The following is a 23602-nucleotide window of genomic DNA, read 5'->3' as shown; positions in this document are numbered from 1 at the left end:
TCGAGTTGTAATGGGTACAAAATGAGATGTCTACAATCTTTTATAAGCTTCAACACTTCAAGGAAGATCCCAATAACTAATACCAATGAAGGAAATAAAGAAACCCACCTATGGTCATATGACTCATATCTAAGAGATATGAGAACATACCTCTAGGTTTTGACACAAACATTTAGATCCACACATGCACAACAAAAGAAGAATGTTGAACCACAACATCTTTCTATGATTTCAGCAATGAGCAATGAACATGACCTTTACAGACTCTAGGGACTTGTTGGTACGTAGGAACCATGAGATACGAGCACCTACAATAGTCCACATACCAGATCCCACGGTTTTTCAGTGATGGAACCCTAAAAGGGAAGGAAAGTACAAGGAAGAGAGAAAAAGAAGGCTAGAGTTTCCTCCTTATGGGTGACAAGTTATGAAGGAGGTCACCTCATTGTCTCACCACCTTTCTTGATCTAAAAAACTTGCTTCAATAACCTATTACACTAAACCCTAGAGTTAGGAATTTTCTAATACGAGGCTACCCACATGGTTGCACATGAAAAAAATGAGAGAGAGAGAGAGAGAGAGAGATTGAATAGGAAAAAAAAACCTACAGAATGCTACAATACTCTTCCCACCCTTTTTTTTTTTTTTGGAACTAGTTAGAAATCTTTCTAACGTGTGCTCCCTTTACAGATGATTTTGATTCCAATTTTTTTTGTGGGGTGTATGATATGATTTTTGTATATTTGTTGTTTGAAACTTTAGTTTACATTTGAATAGAATCACAAGCATTTGTTTCTTTTTTATTCCCTTAATTTAACAAGGAATTTCCTCGAACAATTGGTGGGCATGAGTGCGTGACATATCCACAATTCAAAGGGCTTGCTCACATTGAACTCCAACACCTCTCTCTGCCGTGACATGAGTTTCGAGATTGGGTGGAGGATCTTTTGTTAGGCAAAGGACCACCATACGTGCAAGTGTGGGGTTGTGGCTGTTATTTTGTTTGGATTCTGGAAAAATTCTCACTGCGGTGATGCCATGATGTGGTAGTGGGGTTTGGTAGCTGAAATTTTGTTTGGATGCCTATAAAAGAAAATGTTAAATTAAGTTTTTTTTTGTTGTTAGTTTCTTATAATTTTTAGATTTTACAAATTTCATTTTAATAATTGACATGAAAAAATAAAAATGACATGATATTATTTTATTTGATCTTATGTAATACTTAACAAAAATTATAGATAGAATGGTTGTTATTGCAAGCAGAATATAACTTCAATGGATAAAATTCAAATTCTAAAATTTCAAGGTATAAAATCCAAATACCCAAAAACTTAAGAAGTGTAATTTACAATTGCACTTTAGCCAAATTTTTTTGAACATTTTTTATTGAATATGAATTTTGACAAATCCACTAATAAATTGAATTTCTTATCATCCTTTATACTTGTAAGATTTCAAGAATATAAAAAATCAATAACCATGTCATCAAACAAATTCTTAAGTTTCAAGTTTTTGTAATCTTAAATTATGCACATTAATATGTTTATGGATTTAAAAGTAATTAACATCCGATTTGAACAAAATTTCAAATTTAACATACATGTTAAAAACATAAAGAACATGCAATTAAATTGTTAAATTTTCAAAATATAAAGTGATGTTAATTTTTAAGTGAGAGATGGGAGTCTAGTTTGAAGGGAAACTTTATCCATTTTTTAATAATTTTAAATGATTGTTTTATTAAAATAGATCACATACACCACAGACAATCACTTTTTGTCCACAGCCAATGAAAGTGAAACAAAAGGAACAATTTCACCATTCTCAAATCCTACGACAATTCTTTATTAATTGACACAAAAGGAAATGTCTTACACTTAGAACAATTAAAATTTATAAACAAAAATTTAAAAATAAAAGTAAATAAAAGGAAAATTTTATTCATGTACAACGAGACAAATACACCAGTACAATAAACTGTTAGCAATTGTCCTAAAGCTCAATATTTTTCTATGTAATTATTTACACGTTTCAAAACAAGCGAATCACAAGTTAAAACTCCAACTTAATTTCTGGGTTTTGAGAACCTACGTTGTTCTCAAACTTCTTTGGAATGTTGGTTGCAACCTTAATTCCACCGTTGTAACCATCCATCAGCATCTTTGCTATCTTGGATCTCCATTCTGAGCTGTCTCTCTCATTCTTCCTATCATGCACAACTCTGTCACAATAGTTAAGCATTGATCCCAAGCCGCTATTTGGTACCCAACCGTATTCCATTAAAACCTTCGCTTCCCCTTCAGTCAAGTCTTCTCCAACCTTAACAGATTCCCAGGCACAAGACACAATTAAACAGCAAAAGACTTATATAGGCCAATAGCATCAATTTCATGTTTATAGATTATTACAGAAGCATCATGAATTTGTTTAAAAATAGTTAGTAGGAGATTTCATTTAACCAGCATTTAGCATTACAAATTTTGTGTCTATCCCCTTCATAATTAGCTAAACACAATATGGATACTCAAACCACATTGCATTTTCTACTAGTCACCAGTCTAGCATGATAAAGACTTTAATTTCAGCTGCTTCTTCCCCAAATCATTTGCATTGTATGCAATATTAAAAAATTCAAGCCATGCCAAGCATATGTATTACCTAGAGTTCTTCAACATTTGCACATTCTACCTCAATTATATTAAGCTCAACATTCATCTTTACTAAACATATATGGACCTCAAAATACATTACTATACAGCAGGTAATCACACAGAGTCAAGAAGACAGTTGATGATAAAAGCAAAGAAATATAAGAACCAAATAATCTTAACCGTAAATCCAGTTGGAGAAATCTATGTCATAATTCTGGGTGGTTCCTAAAACGCTCAACCCAAATCCAACATGATTAATAAGGTCAACTCCAAACCAGAACCATCAAGCCAGTATTATTCTCAGAATTTAACATTTTTAAAAAGTTACTCTAAAAAAAAAGGTAATTTAATAAAATCAAACAATCGACTACCCCTGATAGAAAACTTTTTTTAAGGTAGCCTTTGGCCCATACTAATGAAATGCATTTGTTCATCTTCTACTGGACTCTTCTTGCACCAAAATAGGAAAAAAAAAATCCCTAACTACAACTGATCTGTAGAACTTGGATTGGCAGGTCAAGAGCCCAAAGAGACCCATTTTTAATGGTGGGATCAACTTTAGGATACCCAAAACCAACCACCTGCTTAGTAACAGAACCACCCAAACCAGTCTACTTTTAAAGCAAATTGATGGATTTACATTAACTGCCAGCTATGAATACAGGCCATAGCTAAAAGAAATTAGATTGCAAACAGACTAACACTAGAAGTAACTTTTCTTTTTTTTTTCCTATTGGGATCAATGACATGAGAAGCTAGTTATGTGTACAAATTCTAAATGTAATGAGAAGCTACTCAAATTTTTATTACCATGAGCACGCATATGAAAAACTGACATTTGATAATCAGAGAAATGAAACAGTTAAAGTTACGTAATGCAGAGTACAGACAACACACAAACACACCTCCTTCGGGCTACTATACCAATTTTTGTATGAAAATAGTCTGGAAACAATGTTAGCAATAAGCATTAGTATATACCTTGGACTTTTCAAAATCCTAGGAATATTTTTAAAAAAATGGTAACAACCTACACATGATGTTAGAAGTTAACCTAACAGAGTTTAGAATCCAGTCAAGTGTCCCAAGCATCAGATTGAACAATGACATAAAAAATTTTAAAACCAAATTTCCTAATCTAGGAACAGAAGGTTGAGGTCAATGTAGTTTCCTACCCAGTCATACATGGCCCCATGGCACATCTAACATAGACATTTATTATATACATACAGTCCAGCAGGCCAATTAATATAACAAAGTCAGTAATAACCATAAGAAAATGATATAATTGACCTGTCATCTTGAAAGATGCACTAAAGCCATTACCACTAATGCTTTGTTCTCAATTAGAGAAACCCTGCCACAGCTACTAAGCCTCATTGCAGTCACCAAACGCTTGATCTGCCAGTCAACGGGTAAGGAATCCACTATCTCAAAAAAGTACGTTGCATAGCCATATTCAGGACGTTCCAGCACTATCCTGGATCAGGAACTCTAACATTAGACAACTAGACAAAAAGATAGACATCAGACATCATTTGGGTAAGAAAGCATCAATCCCAAAAGCTTAGGCTATTAAGAATTAGGTCTATATCAGCAAAACGCTAACACTAACACATCCCCTAATGTGTGCACTTTCCAAATAATACCGAACCAACAGCAGGCCTAATATTTTCAGAACACATGAAACTAATAAGTTTTGGATCATTGAGACTTATAAAACAAGGATCCTTTAAAAATATACGGCTTTAATACAATGTTAAAACAATCAATCCCAACTTTCAAATGCTGAAGCTATATTAGGCAGTATGCCAACAATGTCAAGTTGACAAACATACAAACACTAGCAATTTTATGATGAAAATCATGCACCTGTTATGTCTTTTAAAGACAAATATAAATGATTGGAGGTCTCGGCACCACCCCCATTCAACAGGCCATTGTCGAAACTGCAAATATCGGGCCTATAAAAAAACGAAATAACTTAAATCAGAAAAGAATGACTAAAAAAATTAAAACTTGTCACCCAATACAAATAGATGGTTAGCTAATGGACAAATGAGTATGACATCCACTATATTCAGATAATCAGGTTTAAGAAATTTGTTACCTGCTCCACAAGTGAAAATAGACAGGCCAAGCAATAAGTAGCTCTAGCACCCTTTGTGCATCGTACAGAAGCAAATTTTATAAAGGATTCCCGCTGAGAGAAAAGCTGTCCACATGAATCAAGAAACTAAGATAAGGAACTGAATTCGTCGAAAGGTGCAAACTGCCACATGGAAAAAAAATAAATCAATAATATCATATTTTAGAGACTTTGACCACCAGAAGTGCTTAACTCTATTCCTTCACTCATTACTACCACACACCAGATGACACTCCGAAGTCATTCTTACAGACAATCCACCAATTAGGCAGGAATTATTACATCAGCAATAGAATGCAGAAACTACAATTTAATTGTCTCAACCTATACCCTCAAATATGTTGTAAATGTAGATTACATCATAAGGAAAAAAAGATTGAAAAGTTAGAGGAGGAACTAATGTTACTCAGGTATTATCAAGGTGCTTTGCTTTGGAATCAAAATGACAAATTTTTATAGTGTACTAAAACAAGAATTATGAGATTTTGAATAAGTTAGCGTTCCTATTTCTTTTTGTTTAACCACTGTCATTAGATTTAAAAAATTGAGTGTTTCATAGGAGAAAATTTTGTGATGATTACCCAGTACCCAAATTTGAACCCACAATCCTTAAACTTTAAGGCAAGCCCTTCAACTTTTTCTTTAAAAAAGTATTTGTAAGTTACACATGCACCCAATGTATGTCCTTCATATGAATCAAATACAGGTACAAATAAATTTAACAATCTCACATGATAAGACTGTCACATAGTACTGATCCCACTTAGACAAATCCTAGGAGGGAAGATCATATGTAGAGCGGCAATTTACCCCACTCTAACATACCCTGATCAGGGAGGATTTGAATAGGGAGAGAAATTATGAACCCAGTGAGGATGGGGGTGGATTTTGGCTGCGCTACCCGCCTCAAGTATATTTACAAAAAACGGCCACCATGTATATACGTATGGATGTATGCATATACGAGATAAGTTAAAGTTACACTTGGTATAACTTCTCACATTTTACAAGCTTTCAACACTGTTGATTTCCATTAGATCTATTGGCAATGAGAATCATTATTATCCACGTCTCTTACTTTCTCAAAACTCTTCTTCTTTGTCTCTTTGATTGGAACAGCTCTTTGTTATTTTTTACTGCTTCGAACAAGGAAAGGAAAAAAAAAAAAAAAAATTTGCCTTCATGATTATATTCAACCATGCTAAACACAGACATGAACTACAATTGTTAGTTCCCACCCCCATAATCCCATTAGGAAAGTTGCCTTTTCATTACAACAAGCAGAATCCAAAACGTAGGTCCATAAAGAATCGACCAACTTTAAAACCTTAACAAATACTTCACAATTCCACTCATCAAGGATATCTTGCTAAGAAACTGCAAACCATTCAATATGAGCTCACTAGGTAGCCCCATACATTCATCAAATCAAAACCCCTTGTCGTTTTGCCTTTATTTTTGGTCTTCTTCATTTTGTCACAAAAGAATGAGAGCTTGCATTTCTGACATAGTTTCTTACACCATTGTGATTAGTAGGACTTTCATTACTCAATCTTGCAACGTCTTACCACACCAAATCAACAAACATTGAGATTGAACACGTATTTGATCTATTCAATAAAGTATTACATTGTTCAATTTCCTGGCTCTTATTTGGATCCTTCCTCAATTTACCACATTTTGGGAAATCAAATGACGTGGGGATTAAATCTCTCCACACCATGATTTACCTCAAGTGTAACTTGAACCCTATCTACCGCTAGATGCAAAAAAAAAAAAAAGAAGAAAGATAACCTAGGAGTCAACACCTAGGCATGCTTAGAGTCAACACTCAACACCAAACAAGAGAGAACAAACCCAAGAATCAGCACCTAAGGTTGACTGGAGTCAACAACACTCCATTGAAAAAATCACAAGAGGGATTTTATTAATCAACCAAATTGTCTCCACAAGAGTAAAATAGTATCTTATATAGATTATTAGAACTAAATCCTACTTCTAATTAACTTGGTAAAACCAAATTATTAAATTACAAAAATAGCCTTAATTCTAAGAAATTAAACAAATTACTAATTAACTAATAAAACCTAAAATAAAATCCAAATGACCAATAAGAATGCAACTGACTTCTAGAAATAAATAAACAAAATTAGAATAGAGTTTTCCTTGCACAGGCTATAGTAAAGTCTATTGCACATGGTTCAGACATTCCATCATACTGTTTAGGCTCTGTAGTATGCTTTTATAGTAGCAATATCTGCTAGCATCAAAACTACCATTTCAACACAAATTTTTGGTGGCTCAACATTATTATCTAGTGTGTGAAGCATTAACTTCAAGATTATTGGTCAGCCTTTGGATGGATGCTATCATTATCCATCCATCATTCTATCTAATCAGGCATTCCATTGGTCATATATTCTAACATGCTTATCTAACTTTGCAAATAGATTTTGGACAGTTTTCACGATATTCTTTAGGGTTTGTTCCATAGTAGCCTAATCAAAACTGGTCGTATGTTGAGTTGGCCCAGAGTGGGCATGAATTTTTTATTATAAATCAGCTGGGCTGGTTTGATATGTTGGACTAACACCAAAATTGATGTAGAACAAAGCAGCTCCGATACCAAAACTTAACGTAGGAAAAAACCAAAACGGATGCAACAACAAACAAAATTAAAGAACGGTAAAATAAAAAAGATAGACAACCTAGAAATCAGCACCAAGCAAGAGAGAATAAATCTACGAGTTAGTACCTAGGGTTAGCTGGAGTAAGAACCAAACCATTGGAAATATTTTGTATTATTTTTGTGATAGGTAAGAATAATTTTATTGAAAAGAGACTCCTTGGAAAAATACACAAATTAGCCTAAAGAATTACAATTGAAAAAATATCTACATGTGAATCAACTCTATGAAGAATTGAACAAAGTTAATATATGTGAGACCCGATACAAAAGACCACTCATAGAAAGAGCTAATGAATGATGCTTGCAATTGAGTAGACATGCATTCCACATCCTCAAAAATATGTTGATTTCTTTCCCTCCAAATAGTCCACATCAAACATGAAGGAATGAGATTCCAGATATTTGGTCCCCTACTCCACCACCCACATAATAAATCAAGAACCTTCTCCAGTAAAACTCCCAAACAACCTGAATATGAAACTCCACAACCCAAAAAGCTACACTACAATGTAACAAAAGGTAATCCACAGTCTCCCCACTACGATGACACATACAACACCAACTCACTATTGAATAACCCCTCTTGATTAGGTTCTCACAAGTGAGAATTTTCACCCAAGCCACTATCCATACAAAAAATGAAAGAAAGGCATAGAAGATGAGCACTGTAATGTCTCATAAAAAGATCACATAGTGAAATCCCCATTTCTCTTCAACTTCCATCTCATTCCATCATTCCACTCCCTAATGGGAATATGAGATTCTAATAGATAGAAAAATGAAGCCACCCCATCAAACCATTGGAAATATTTTAGGAACACATTAACTTGCTTATATAGAGAAATAAAACCTAATTCTAATTGAATTCAGAATACCAAATTATTGAATTACAAAAATGCTCGAGTCTAAGAAATTAATTAAAATAGTAATGAAAATAATTAACTAAGAAAACCTAAAACAAATTTCAACTGACCAATAAAAAAACAGTTGAGTTCTAGAATTAGATAAAACTAAATTAAAATCAATCTCTCTCTCTCTCTCTCTCTCAAAATAAAATATTTCAAGAATATAACTTAAATTTAACAATAAAATAGACTATATAAATGAAAGAACAAAAATTAATTTACATGGAAAAAATAAATAATGTAAGACCCAAGCTATTATTAAAATAATAATGAAATTTATTTTAAATTTCTTGAAACTTTTGGTAATTTAGTTTTAGTCATAAAATTAATTTGAACTTCTTAAAGCATTGGTAAAACAGTTTCACTTAGAGTAAATACTATTTTAATAATTTTTATTTAGTTGTTAGGGCTTATTGGCAATATTATTTTCCCTAATTAAAACAAGCTCCACTTTTTCTTTTCCTTTTTTTCTATATATATAAAACAAGCTCCACTTTTAAAAATAAGTTGCCCAAAATAAGCTAATCCAAATAAACAGTTAGAATGCATCACATGGTAAAAGCACTTTGTACATGTAATACCTATGGTGAACCACACAATGCAAGCACAACGTGTGTCTGTCCAATGCACAGATTAATCAAAAATCACATATACACCAAAAAAAACCTTCAATAATATAATTGAAATAGATAGATAAATAAGATTTAAAAAAAACAAAAATAAAAAAAAGTAGCAAGAGCACATTGTATAAACCAATTTTTTATCAAAACAAAAAATTATAATAGATTACAAAAATAATTCAAAAAATGAATAAGAAAATGCATTTTAAATTTCTTGAAAGTTTTGATAATTGAGTTTTAATCATAATATTTTAAAACTTAGGTAGTAGAGTTTCATTTTTTTTTTCTTTTTTTTTTTATAAGTAGTAGAGTTTCATAGAGAATAAACAATGTTAATACTTGCTTGAAACACACAATGCAATCACGTATAAGACCCGACCCTTATTAAAAAAAAAAGTATGGTAGATTATTAAAATAATATATATATTTTTAGAATAATTAAAATAATATAATAGAAATTATAAAATTTCATTAAATTTCTAGAAACTTTTTTAATCACAATAGTATTTTTAAAATTCTTTAAATTTTGGAAGTAGAGTTTCACTTAGAGAAAACAAAATTTAATTACAACATACTCATAATTTGCAGCATGGAAACCCCATCTTGAAGTGAGTTAACGACTTCCTTCTTGTCACCTAAGGCCCGGTAGAATGCTTCCTCTCTCTATCGACTATCTAGGAAGCTCGCTGCAAGTCCTCAGGACTTGTAACCTTTCACCTTCTTTTTATGCATTACATTCAACAGATTAGGTCTTCAAAGAAAGCTTGTGCCCCACTCAAAATTCCATGATATTTTTGGTTTCATTCGCCAAAGTTACCAGACAAGAGCAGGAATGGTGAGTTCCCCATAACATGACCTGCAGGTCAGAGGTTTATGTTGCTTTCTAAAACCAGGAGGAAAGAATTGGTGATCTCAATCATCACTTATGCAATTTCCTCAGGAAGGAAAGAATCAATGTTGATGGAATAGATCAGATGATTTGTCTAAGCGAGTCTGTGATGGGTAATCTGCATTGGAATCAAATCTATTCCCATGTTCCAATTTTTCCATTTGTTTTACCCATTTCTTGGGAAGAGGCTCCAACTATATTAGAAAATGAGTTGGTTATCCATAAAGATAAAGAAAATTTTCTTGTAGTTTCACTCCTTGCTCTAAATATGAAGAAAAACTTGTCCGAAATCTCCAGTTGGGTAAGTCCAACAAGGAAAGGCATGGAAGTCTTTGGGCATTGCATGGGCAGAGTTAACTAAAGACTGACTACCTATAAAGATCCCTCACTTCACTTTCTAAATATTTGTCTTCATTATCAACTGCATGCTATCAAAGACAGAGCAATGGAAGGTTACAATTTCAAGTTCACTATTACAGTCATATTTTTATGTTGAAACAGTCTTTATCTATGGGCGATGATTTTCTAATGTATTGGGAATATCTAAAATCGCTTCAAGCATCCGGCTTCACCGCTGCCGCCTGTTCTCTCCTTTAGCACTTCCCAATCAACAACAGACCTTATCTTCTCTTGTTCCATCTGAATCACACCCTTGCTGATCTAATGGCCAAGAAAGAGCATTTTCGTATGAGCACTGTTTCACATATAGCTTATTTTCCTGCTACACCCAGAACCCTAAGTAGAACTGGATAATCAAACTACATATAACTCTTTCCTTTTAACACCAACCACGTGCTTTAAGACAACTGTATAAACCAATTTTTTGTTTACAGAAAATGCCCAACTCTTATATTGCTTTTATACAAGTAAAGATTATTTTTCTTATAACAAATACTATTCCCTGGGAGAGTGTCTATTCGATATTTTCTACATCAATGTGTCTATGGCATGTCACATCTATGTTCCATGTCTATGTATTAAATAAAAATGTTCTACATTCATGTCTATATCACATAAACAACCGAAGCAATATGTTTTTTCCATTCTGTTTCTCATACAAGGGAAACAATTTCACATCCAACAGGGAGTATGCCTTGGATCTTTTACATAAAGCTAGGAAAATGGATGAAATCAAATGGATATCAAGCAACATGAAAGACCAAGAACAAATGTGTGGTACACCAGGTCAGTCAAGATGGTGTTACATCTTAGAGTGATCTCTCTGAATACAAGCTCTACATGACAGTTAATTTATAAATTCTTGGAGTACCATAGATATCCTAACAATGTTTAGGTTGTTTTTGTTATTCTCTAACAATACTCCCATTAGAGTGGAAACATAAACCACTGCGAATTGCACTATATTTATTTTAAAAACGATTCTTAACAAAGGGAGTCCAGAGACAAAATAGATGATATATGAAATAGTTGAAGCTTTGTCCTTTCTTGCAAAATATGAGGCATCAAATTTGACAGCCAATGAAGCATAGTAACAGGCAAAAGAGCATCAGTAATAAATAAAAGCCAAGTTAAAAACATTAATAAAAACGTTGTTCATTGTCTTTTCAAAATAGACAATATTTTGGGACATCTCAAAATGAAATAGTAGACAAACAATATGGGTTAGAGGGAGTAGTATATACAATAACTGACTGTTAGTGAGAGCTATCACTACAACAATGATGGAAAACTTAAAATTGCTCTTTCTACCCACGATTTAATGAAAGCTATGGACAGTTGCCTTATAACTAATATAATGTTGGGCACCTAATAAAGGGCATTTTTGCCAATATGATGACTGAGCATAATCAAGATATACGTACAATGATCTTATATCGCAAAGGAACTTGAACAATGAACTCCAACTATAATAACACCAGAGACAGTTGACCCTATTATTCAACACATTTAAATAGATTGTTAATCTTGTAGACAAAAAATTAAAAAGATGCAACATGAATTAGAGACTGCCCCTCCCAAATTTTCTTTCATTTCATTAAATTGATTCCATAAAATATTGCATATACTTCATAACAAAGGTAAACAAGCCAAAATTACATTTCGCCCATAAATCCAATTCATTTTAACTTAGAATAGACAAAAGAAAAATTTGCCATCTCTAGCAAACATGATACTCACCAAAATAAAACATCAATGATTCTATCTCTTCTTAACAAAAATCTGCATATCCATGTCAATTCTTTTCTTTCAACCAAGTTCAGTTTTTAATTGGTCACTTATGTCTTTCATCCTCAGAGCAACAATAACCTTAAGATGATTTCATATATAGTTTACCTATATGGTTTAAAACAGAGAAACCACAAAAGTAAAAGAAAACCACATCATATTATCAGAGCAACTGCAAGGCAAAGACGAGAAATACATCTAAATCTCAGAACTGTTGGCACACCTTTGTAATCACAGCTTCAAGCTCAGAAAAACTCTCTTCAATAAATGACTCATCAAGAGCTTCATCGCTCTCCATCTCCCCATAAAGCTTAATTTCATCAACTGAGACCCCTTTGTCAATCAACACCTGCCAATTGACATTTCCATTAATCCTCGTCCAAATGTCACAGGAACTGCAACAATAACATGGCTATATATACCTTCAGGAGTCCAGGAGCATCTTCCTCCAATGCTGACTCAACCGAATCACTGCAATTGAATTAACAAGCAGGAAAACCCTAAGAAAAGTGGAATAATGCTAGAACAAGAAAATATAATTAATATAAATACGTCAAAAACAGAAACTACGTGACAGTCTTTTTTCTCTTCCGTGGACGGCTGATGCGTATTGGATCAGCAGATTCTGAAGCAATAATGCTGCATCCAACAGAAGACAGCACACTTTTCTTCAAGTATTCATTGTTCCTCGATATGTTATTTTCCACCAACGTTGGCATCTTCATCCGGTCTCGCAGTGGCATATGGTCTACATCATCTCCATATAGTTTATCAGAGACTCCCAATTCACTCTTCAATGGCTGCTTGTTAAAGGAAAAGTCACGTATAGCACTCTTGTCAGGGTCAGGTAAGTTATTGTTATCCCCAGGTTCATCCTTGACCTTAACAAAGGTTGATGAAAGTGAAGTACATGCACTACTTGTGTTAGCAGGCACATAACCCTGCCCCTCAGATGAATTCAACTCCACCATCATTCTCTCTGAAGAGTTCTTGTCACTTACATGAATTTCCATATCATCACCTGATTTAGTTGATTCGCTTGAATATTGATTGATTACAGAAGACGTTTCTGCAATAATGTCATCTGACGAACCAGTTACCAAAGTTCTGCAGGAAACAAAAGCAGTTACTTCAGGCTTGTCGTCAAGCTGATTTCCAGGCACTAACTCTCCAACATGAATGTCTTCCTTCCCTTTTTCAGCATACTGTTGTTTAAGGAATTCTGATAAGCCTCCAGAAGTACCCTGTGTAATTTAAAGTCAGTAGCAAACACAAGATTTCAAAGAGTAATACCACATTTGCAAGCTACATATTTCCTGGTGTGCATTGCATGGAAAACAGAAAGCAAGCAAAAAAAAAAAAATCAAACAAGGTAATAACCAATGCACACATAGATATAGAAATAATATTATCTCCAAATTTTTGTTTCCATTCTTTTTTTCTTTTCTTTTCTTTTCTTTTTCTTTTTTTTTCTTTTTTTTTTTTTTTTTTGAAAGGAGTGGGGGAAGGGGGATTACATAATAAATTTATATTGATTACAGAAGCAATTAATTAGCCAAGGAAGGGAGACAAACACAAGCATGTGTGCGCAAGGGCACACACACAGATTTATATATATGGGAAAGGTATGACTGAGCTCATTTAGCAAAATGAAAGATTGCACACTGCAGTAAGATCACATTTACTGAGTAAACAAATGCAATATATCTTTTGAATCTTAAAAAGGACAATACTATATGCAAGAAAAATTACATGAACTAAAAGGAACAAACTATAAAACACATGTCTTATAATTCTTTTAAAGCAAGCCATGCCACTCAATCTTTTTTTTTTTTTTTTGGATAAGTTAGAAGAAAGGGGTGCAACACAAGGACTTCCCAAGAGGTCACCCTACTCAATCATAGTGATTGTAACCGGCAATATAGAGATATATAGTCCTCTTCTCTACCTTCTGAGCTAAGTTCATGCTGAGCAAGAACTCTTTCTCCACAGCAGCAGAGAAGAATATAGGCCGACTGAGGTCAAAGGTGAATTTCATAATGACCCTTTATTATAAAATCCTCTTCTGCAAATGAAACTTTACCCAAGCATAAAGAAGGGACACTAATTCTTCAAGAAAGCAACAATATACAAACTATCTATAATTTACTAATTTCTGGATATGAATAAGTGTTTTGCATTACAATCTACAGCATAGAATTCGTGAGCATTAAGATACTTCAGATTTTTTCCAACACTCTCTAGTGTGTGGAGGAATTGAAGAATTTTATGGCAAGTTTATTCATTTTAAAACAGTTTTTGTAACAAAAAGGCAGAATTTAGCTTTTTACACTATTTGATAAGTGAATTCAGTAAATAAAAGAATAGCGAAGGCACTCCATACAGGTTAATCAAAGTTATACAAGAGAGAACTAATGGCACAAAAAGAGAGATAATGGAAAAATAAAAGAATACACACACACACATATATGTATGTATGTATGTATGTATGTATGTATATGCATATGTACACACACACAAAAGAAAACAACTAAACACATGGAATCAAAGAAATCCAAAAAACTAAGTAATGTACAGGGTTGTCACTCCATCATCAACACGTAAAATGTGCATAGAAACAAATTCTCCAAAGCAAATTCCTCTCTGTCCATAAATGCCTAAATAATACTCACTCAGCCACAAAATAGGTGAGGTGCTCCGTTCCAAGAAATGTCAAAAACAGTTGCGAGTTTCAAAAAATTAAAGCATTAATCCATTTAACTTCCCATATTACCTTAAATTTGAACCCACCATCTTTGGTCCATCTCAGGGCATTTAAGTAACACTGTTGTGTTTATTTTGTTTCATTAAAATGAATATCATGTGAGCAGACAAAGTTCCAAAAATAAAAAAATTCAGTCTCCAATTTTACAAAGTTCCAAAATTTAAAAAATTCAGTCTCCAATTTGGCTATCACATTTGTACAAAAGTTAGTGAATTTTAAAAATTCTGTAAACAAAAAATCAATTAAGTACCGTAAGTAAAACATTCCTTCTTTTCCAAGCAAAACATGCAACATCAAAGTATCATAGCCAAAAAATTATAATTTAGCACCAACCAACACATCACAAGTGCCCAGGCAGGTGTTAGACTCAAGGATCCAGGCATCAACCTACAAAGTGCCCAACACAACCTTTTTTTTTAATAAGTACAAGGTGCCCAACACACTTGCATCCCTCATATTATACCTTGCATTAACTGTCTATGCATACCTTATACTTTTTTTATATAAGTAATAATGTTCTATTGAAAGTTAAACGAAAGTGGTCCCCACACAGGCAGTGTAATAGGATGCAACAAAGCATCAACTAAAATTACATAAATATAGAATCCTCCAAGGTAGACAAAAATGGCCATTTAAGGCAGCCAACCAATCAAACACAGATCATAAAGGAGACAATTTTATCTCCACAGAAAAACACTCTATTTTTTTCTTTTTTTGATATGTATTTGTTGTTGGTTCTGTGTGTGGGTTTTTGTACTTGGGGTTATGGATGGAGCTGTACAGATTGTGGGTTGCCCCTCTCAGGATTGGGTTTGTTCTCTCAAAATATTTTGGTCAATCTGTCTCTCAAAATAGTGTTTCAAATTCAAAGAAAGGGAAATCAAAAACAAGAAAAACAAATGGACTCAGAATGAAAGTTGAAATTTTTAGAGAGGAAAAGTTTGTTATGTATTCATGTGTGTGTTCTCTGTTTTCTACTTCTCCTCTCAAGACTCTCTCTAGATTCTCAATGTGGCTTCATGACCAGAGAGCCTCTTGAGACTCTCCCTCAAAGATTTTCCTTTACACCCACTGGAGAGCCTTATCCACAGAAAAACTCTCAATCCCATCAAAAGTACAAAGATCCATCTCTCTAAATGGTACACATAACACAATGAGGCATGAGGACCATACATCGGCAGTATGATGGTTACCAAAGCCCCCCTTCCAGCACTCCAACTGCTCTACCACACTCTTTGGCATAACAAATGCACTCCAAAAAGACAAAACACCATAGACCAAAGATCATGCACATGGTCGCAATGAAGTAACACATGGCCAGTGGTCTCCCCACTGCTTACACATGCAACACCAATCGACAAGGCACATATTCTGCCCCAAAGATTCTCCATGGTAAGAATTTGTCCCAAGCTGCTGTATGTGTAAAACGCTAATTTAAAGGAATCTTAGCCTTCCAAATGCTTTTCCAGGGAAACCTGTAGTAAGAGCCCGATAATAGGACTTAAACCTGAAAAATACCATCCTAGTATGGGTCCAACACATCCAGTCTTCCTCGACCCTAATAACTTTAAATGAATAGAGAAGACCAAGAACTGACTGCAAAATCCCTACCTCCCAATCATTAACAGATCTAGTAAACGAAATATCCCAGTGAAGTACCCCAGAATTCCAATTCATATTATCCGCCACAAACACCTCCTTATTTCTAACAATGTAATACAACATCAAAGAAGCATCCTCTAGGATTGCATCTCCAGTCTCCACACCATAACTCAAGCCAAAAACAAACTCTTGAGTCCATTACCCACCCCAAATTCAACATATTGTGAAAACCTCCCCCATCCTCTACAGATAGGTTCACAAAGGAACACACCGTAGGGTTCCTTAAGCACGCCGGAAGTCCAATAGCCCAAAATACACCCACACTTCGTAGCTGCTACATTTCTCCATAAAGAATTAGTATCAATGGCAGACTGGCTGTCCCAAAGCCATTTCCCCAACAGCGCATTATTAAAAGTACAAGGCTTTCAATACCCAAACTACCATATCAGACCGGCTGTCATACAGCCTTCCAGTTTATTAAATAAATTTGACATCATCCCCTAACCCTTCCATGCACAAAACCCCATTGTAACTTCTCAGGAGAATGAGCAACACTTACTGGAATAGGGAATAAGGAAAGAAAATAGGTAGGTAAGCTAGATAGAGTGCTCTTTATCAAAGTGATTCTGCCTCTCTTTGATAAACATAACTTCTTTCAGCCTGCTAACCTTCTCTCCATCTTCTCCAAAATCAGTTCTTTTAACCTTAGATTTATAACTAGCCCCCGAAGGTAACCCCAAATATTTCATAGGCAAGGTAGAAACTTTGCAGTCCAGAATCTCAGCCAAAACTGATATGTTTGGGAGCTCACCATCTCAAATTTGCTTAAATTGAATTTTAGGCCAGACACCATATCAAAACACAACAGCACATACTTCAGATACCCAAGTTGCTCAGGATCAGAACCACATAAGATCAAAGTTTCATCTGCAAACAAAAGATGTGAGATCATCAATGGCTCATTGTTTGACCTCCCACTGTAAAACCCTTATATACTGTTTATCTAAAGCGTCCATCACCACTAAAAATAAAAGAGGCGAAATTGGATCACCTTGTCTCAACCCATGGAGCTTTCAAAAAGGTCACTAGGGCTCCCATTTACCAGGACAGAGAATCCAACTGTGGACATAAATAATTCATTTCCTCCACTGCTTGCTAAAGCCACATTTCACCAACATATGTAACAGAAAGTTTCAATTTACAAGATCGTATGCCTTTTCCAACTCCAGTTTACATAGTAAAACCTGTATACCATTAGTTAATCTGCTATCAACACATTAGCAATCAAAACATAATCCAAACTTATATTTATGCATACCTTACACTTTCACCTCAAAGCCATAAAATTAGGGTTTCCCAAATAAGCTAGGGTTCAGGCCTTTTCATATTTCAAGTTGTCAATAAGGAACTCAAAGCCAACAAGGGAGAGAAGCAGGGGTTTCATAAGTTAATTGACTACCAACCTCCCACCTAGATTTAGCTCCTTCAAATTCATCGTTGAGATATAGGTAGACCTAGCAATGGGTCGGGTTGGTTAATGTTTGGGTTTGAGTGTTTGACACACTCAGGTTCAGAGAAAAATTACATGATTTGAATGGGTCACTATTTTTTTAGAACCATGATGGGTCTTCATGGGATCAGGTCAACTTTTTGGTCCTCCTTTACTTTTTTTCCCCAAACATTAAAAATATATTAATCAATTAATTAATGTTGTAAAGGTAAGAGGATATGAGCCGATGACAGTGATTTCGCGTATCAGGTGACAGCAGGGACTACGATTCCCACACCTCCTTCCTAAAGAAATTGACCAGTCTTCCCCACAGTGAACAACCTTTTCAAATAGTTTCTGATTCTGCTTGTGCTTGATTTCATTGGTGCAAATGATTTGTTGGTTTCTAAGATTGGTTTCATGAAACCCAAATTTGAGTTGACTACGTGTTACAAACCATTTCTAGCAACTTAATTGTTATATACTCATGCACTTGCTCTATATTATATTCATGATATAAATGAAAGTTTTGGGTTGGAATTATAGAAAGTATTATTGATTATCTATGTGTACCAAACATCGGAAAATGTTTTCCAGCTTATTTTTGATGTTGCAAACAAATACTGGAAAAAAAGCCTGTTTTCCAACCAAAAAAAAAAGAACAATGGTTTTACTATAAAATTGCATAATAGGATATTGAAAAAATACCCTATTACTTCTCACAAATTACAAATATCTTCAACCAATCAAATAGCAGAAAAATAAATTACCTCTTGAAGTGGGTTAGCAAGCTCCAACAGTTTCCTGCAAAATAACATAGAAAGACCATATTTGATTAGTTCTACATTACATACATGCATATGCAAATACACAGATATACACATACGTAAGCACACACATACATCTATATATGTACACACCATATTTTCATATGTATGTATGTATGTGCGTGTATATATATATATATATATGCCTGTGTTTTTGTGTGGCAGGTAATTGAAAAGACACGTGCTTAGAAAACCAGACATATTGACAACAAGGACACATCATTAGTTCATAACGTATCTAAAGAAACAGGCACCACTACATAATAATGGTAAATAACAAAATGGCACCTTGATAGCAGCATCCTTCGCCGCTCTTTCAGCACAATGTGATCAAGATCATCATCAGGAAAGTCACTGGGGATTTCAGTTTTTACCGCAACTGCTGACATGTCATCACCAGCAAAGCCATTTACACCATTACCCAATGAATTTAGCAAGTTGCCAGAATGTTCAACCTTAATTTTGGCAGGAACCACCAGCAATGTCTGACTTTTGTGCAAAGTGAAATCATCGACATCATGTTTTTTCTCTTCTCCAACATCATCAGTGTTAACTCCACTACATCTTCCCTGCTCAGAATAAGGATATGCATTTACTTGAGTATCATGGTGGTTGCCATCTCCAGGCAAACCCACATATTTTCCGCAAGTAGAACTTTGTAGACAATGATCAATTGCAGAGTCAAGCAGAATTCTGCAGCCTGGGTCTTCAGAAGAAACTCCGCTGGGAACTTTACTATCATAATTTTGTTTCTTTGACAATTGCTGATCTCCTACTCTGGCAGAGCAAGCAGAAGGGAAAGGAAGAACACCCTGCAGAACAAGGATATTCTATTTACTTTTTTTTTTTTTTTTCTTTTTTTGATAAGTAAGGGATATTCTATTAACTGAAAAAACAATATAGATAAATAGAGAGAGAGAGAGAGAGACAGGAGCCACATGTAGGAGACTTTTTTTGGGTAAGTAAAACACATGTATGAGACGATAGATAACAAACTCAAACTTCACAAAGTGAATTCATCCCTAAATCTGTCCTCAATCCTCAATTCATCAGCAATCCATTTATTTCTTAACTGCTCTTTATATGATTTACCAAGACTTCTAGAGTTCATAAAATTCTCTCAGCAGTTTAATTAATTTAATTAGACAAGAGATGTGGTATCCGCTCTTTTTGTTGACCGTGTGTCTCCATTGTCTCCCATGGTCAATTGATCTTTTTTTATAAATTTCCACAATATAAAGGATAAATCTACTCTTAACTCTCTAAAGTATTAGCCAACCTATTATTTTTACTAGAATAAAATTTGTTTTGTGTTTACTTATCAGAAACAAAAAGCTCTACCTTTTAAACCTACTTAATAATATATTATCAATGCATGGAAAAAGGAAAAGGGAATAGAAAGAAACTAAAGGTTCATTTCATCAACGGAGTACTCAACAAATTCTTTTTCTTTTTTAATTAATATGGCTCAACTTCTATTCCAACTAAAGTAGCCGTAATCAATCCTATGCTTTAATGCCTTAAATTATCTTCTCACCAATGTCTAAGACCTCTATACCATTTCAATGTTATTGTGCTCTAATATTTCTAAACCCAATTATAACAACTGCAAGTAAATTGTTCAAACCAAAGTACCTGGCACAATCATCATATAATAAATTCTTGAAACAAATATTCACTTTACTTTGCAATGCCTAACAGAATATAAATTTTAGTTTCAAGACCTTTTATATGAATCACTGAACATAGGTCATGCATACATAACTCCATATCCAATCTTGATGCAAATGGGAGAGGTGTTATATACTGACCACGGGATCAATGTAAACAACTTCCATTACAGTCCTATCCTAATTTGTGTGGTTCCTATAATCATGAAAACAAAATTAAATGGCTAGGAAGCATATAAACAATTACAAAAGATTATAGACAACATAATGTATACTGATGACCATTTTGTTTCTTTTCCTAGGATTGATTATTTGTCATATTCTAAAATAATAAAACATTATATAGCAAACAACAACAACAAAACCTTAGCCCCAGATTTGTTGGGGTCAGCTATTTTCTGATAGGTGAATAGTGGGGGAGAGGGAGGTGGGGTCCAAACCACCAACATGAGGCACCACAAAGGAAGTCCTTACCATTAGGCTATCACCTGAATCCCAATTTTTTGATATCGACTATAAATCCTCAACAGATTAGTCGAAATCAGCCGGATGTATTCTTTTCCCCCATTTCTATTCTATCTAAAGGCATACCATTTATTACCATCTCACATGACTCTGCCTCATCTTTTCATCAATAGAGGTCACCCCTATCTTTGGAATCATATATTTTCATGCATTTTCACTTATCCATCTTAACATTCTTATTTCAACTACTTATAAAAAAATAAAAAATAAAAATAAAAATAAAAATTCTTATTTCAACTACACTCATTTTATGAATATGTTGATTCTTAATAGCCAACATTCAGTACTATAGAATATAGTTGATCTTATAGCAATCTTATAAAATTCGCCCTTTAACTTAATAAGTATTCTACAATCACACAATACTCATAATGTGCTTCTCCACTTCATCCACCATGCTCTTATCATATGATTCACATAGTCTTCAATCTCTCGATTTTTATGAATTATTAATCCAAGATATCGAAAGCTTTCACTATTTAGTATCTCTTGACCATCAAGTCTTAGAGCACCCAATATATAGGGGTGGCAATTCAAGTTAGCAAGTCATGTTCGTCTCATATTCAACTAGATGGGTCAACCCTAACCCGACCCATTTAATAGTCGTGTCAAAACTCCTCAACCCTAATACAACCCATTTATTAAGCGGGTTGACACGATATAACCCACATAATACGATCTACATACAAGTCTTGTTAGGTTGACACATACACAACCCATTTCTAACTCATTTAAAAAAATGACCCAAAAAAAAAAATTTTTATAAGAAAATTAAGAATTTATCAATATAATCAGTTAAATTCTTTTAATTTCTCAATTCTATATTTTAAATTTAAATTTATGTTGGATAAAATGACATTTATTTATGTGAATTGAGTCATTTTGGGTTGATTGCAGGTTAAGCAAGTCCACACAGAATTGACCCATTTATTAATCATGTCAAAGCAGGTCGACCCGCTTTGACACAAACCCATTTAGGCATTTACACTAAACACTAACCCACAAAAGATCCATGTCAGTTCTCAGGTCATGTTAAATATTGCCACCCCTAATATATATTAAATGAAAACCTCAATACCAAAAGTTCTCTACACTCTGCAAAATTTAGATGACAAAATATGCCACCATAAAAGAGGCTCCATTTATAAAAGGTTTAAAAGATGACTTTTATTTGATATTCAAGCACTTTAGAATCAATAGTTACTAATTGGAAAGCAAAATTTTATTCTGGAGCAAGTAAAGCATTCATTGAATTTCCTAATACATGAAAAAATTCAAACCTTCAAACAATAAAGGCAAGTTTGGAAGGGCTGCAGCTTTCCAAAATACAAAAAGCTGTATCAGCTTTTAGAAGCTAACCTTGGATAGATTTTCATGGGGCTGTCTAGAACAGCTCATGCTACTTCACAAATAAGCAAAAATCCCATTACAAAACAAGCTAATAGGGTAGGTTCTTCTTTTTAAAAGCTGAAGTGCCTCTAGAGAAGCCACTTATAAAAAATATATATATATATATATATATATATATTGTTAGTCCCTAAAATTTATCTCATGAGTGATTTGAATCCTTGAAATTGAAAGTTATTTAAGTCCTTTAAAAATTAAAAGTGATCGCTTTGGTCCCTAACAAACTTAAAATGATGCATTTTAGTTCCTATGGCCTACACTTAAGGGACAAATAGTGTATTTAAACACTTTAAGCCCTCTTTTTTAAAATTTATCAGTAGGTTACACACATGCATCCAATATGTTTTAAACCCACAAACTAGGAAGTGTCATTTGAACCAGACCTCATTCACAGAAAAAAAAATAATAAAAAAATCCATTGCTCAATGCTAAATTACCTGTGATGAATCACAGTTCAAATCTTCTTTTTTCACGACGACATCAATGCAAGGCCTGCATAAAATCCAAAAACACCAAAAAAACAAAAAAAAACAATGCTTTTCTAGCACTAAACCCACACTTATAAAATCTATAATGACATTAAAAACAAACAATAACTAATCAGAAAACACAAAATAAAAGAGAGAACTGACATAGATTTATCTGTTTCGCTTCCATTTTGGATAATGCCACCAAAACCCTTATGGCGCTTAGTTGAAGCCCTCAAAAGCTTTCGCCTTTGTGACAATGGAACATGCTCAAGCTCAAAAATTCCATCCTCAGCCTCGGCCTTAACCTCGGAGGAATCAAACAAATTTGCATTCAATTGAACCATTTTCGGAGCTCTCAGTTTCGCGGATTAACGGCCATAATAACCAATTCCGCCGCATGTAAATAAGATTAAATTCTTAAAATCTGCAAACAAAAGTAAGTCTGATTAATTTTTAGGGATTTTTAAATGCAGAATTGTTACAAAGGAACAGAGAGCTAGGGTTTGGAGAAACATCAGGGAAATAGTGTAAGAGAAGGAAGAGAGAGAGAACCTTGGGATTGAGAGGGATGCGCGTGAAGCGTTACTGTTGGTGTTGAGAGAGTGTCACGGTTTATGGCGCGACCGAAGCTTAATTCAAGCTTCGCTCCTTTCGTTTAGGCTGTACCCCAATTCTTTATTCTCTTTTTGTTTTTTTTTTTACTCTAGTATCTTTGTTTTGAAGTGATTGATATACTACGGGTAAATTTTAGGGTGAAA

At 34.0% G+C, this 23602-nt stretch overlaps 1 protein-coding gene across 1 annotated transcript; it reads right to left on the bottom strand.

The window, feature by feature from the left end:
• Nucleotides 1–1906: 1906 nt before the first annotated feature.
• Nucleotides 1907–23562, bottom strand: LOC126714079 (uncharacterized). Its single transcript, XM_050414076.1, has 12 exons — nt 23397–23562; nt 23007–23268; nt 22812–22866; nt 19061–19584; nt 18716–18749; nt 12661–13334; nt 12513–12561; nt 12314–12439; nt 4762–4866; nt 4524–4615; nt 3978–4131; nt 1907–2319 (listed from the first exon to the last, which is right to left on the bottom strand). The coding sequence occupies exons 2-12, from the start codon at nt 23186–23188 to the stop codon at nt 2053–2055; spliced, it is 2262 nt and encodes a 753-aa protein (XP_050270033.1). The 5' UTR covers nt 23189–23268; nt 23397–23562; the 3' UTR covers nt 1907–2052.
• Between the last annotated feature and the right edge of the window lie 40 nt (nt 23563–23602).

The sequence above is a fragment of the Quercus robur genome, chromosome 2, assembly GCF_932294415.1.
Source record: "Quercus robur chromosome 2, dhQueRobu3.1, whole genome shotgun sequence".
NCBI lineage: Eukaryota > Viridiplantae > Streptophyta > Magnoliopsida > Fagales > Fagaceae > Quercus > Quercus robur.
Note: the sequence above shows the minus strand (reverse complement) of the source record. Positions and strands in the feature narration are given on the sequence as shown.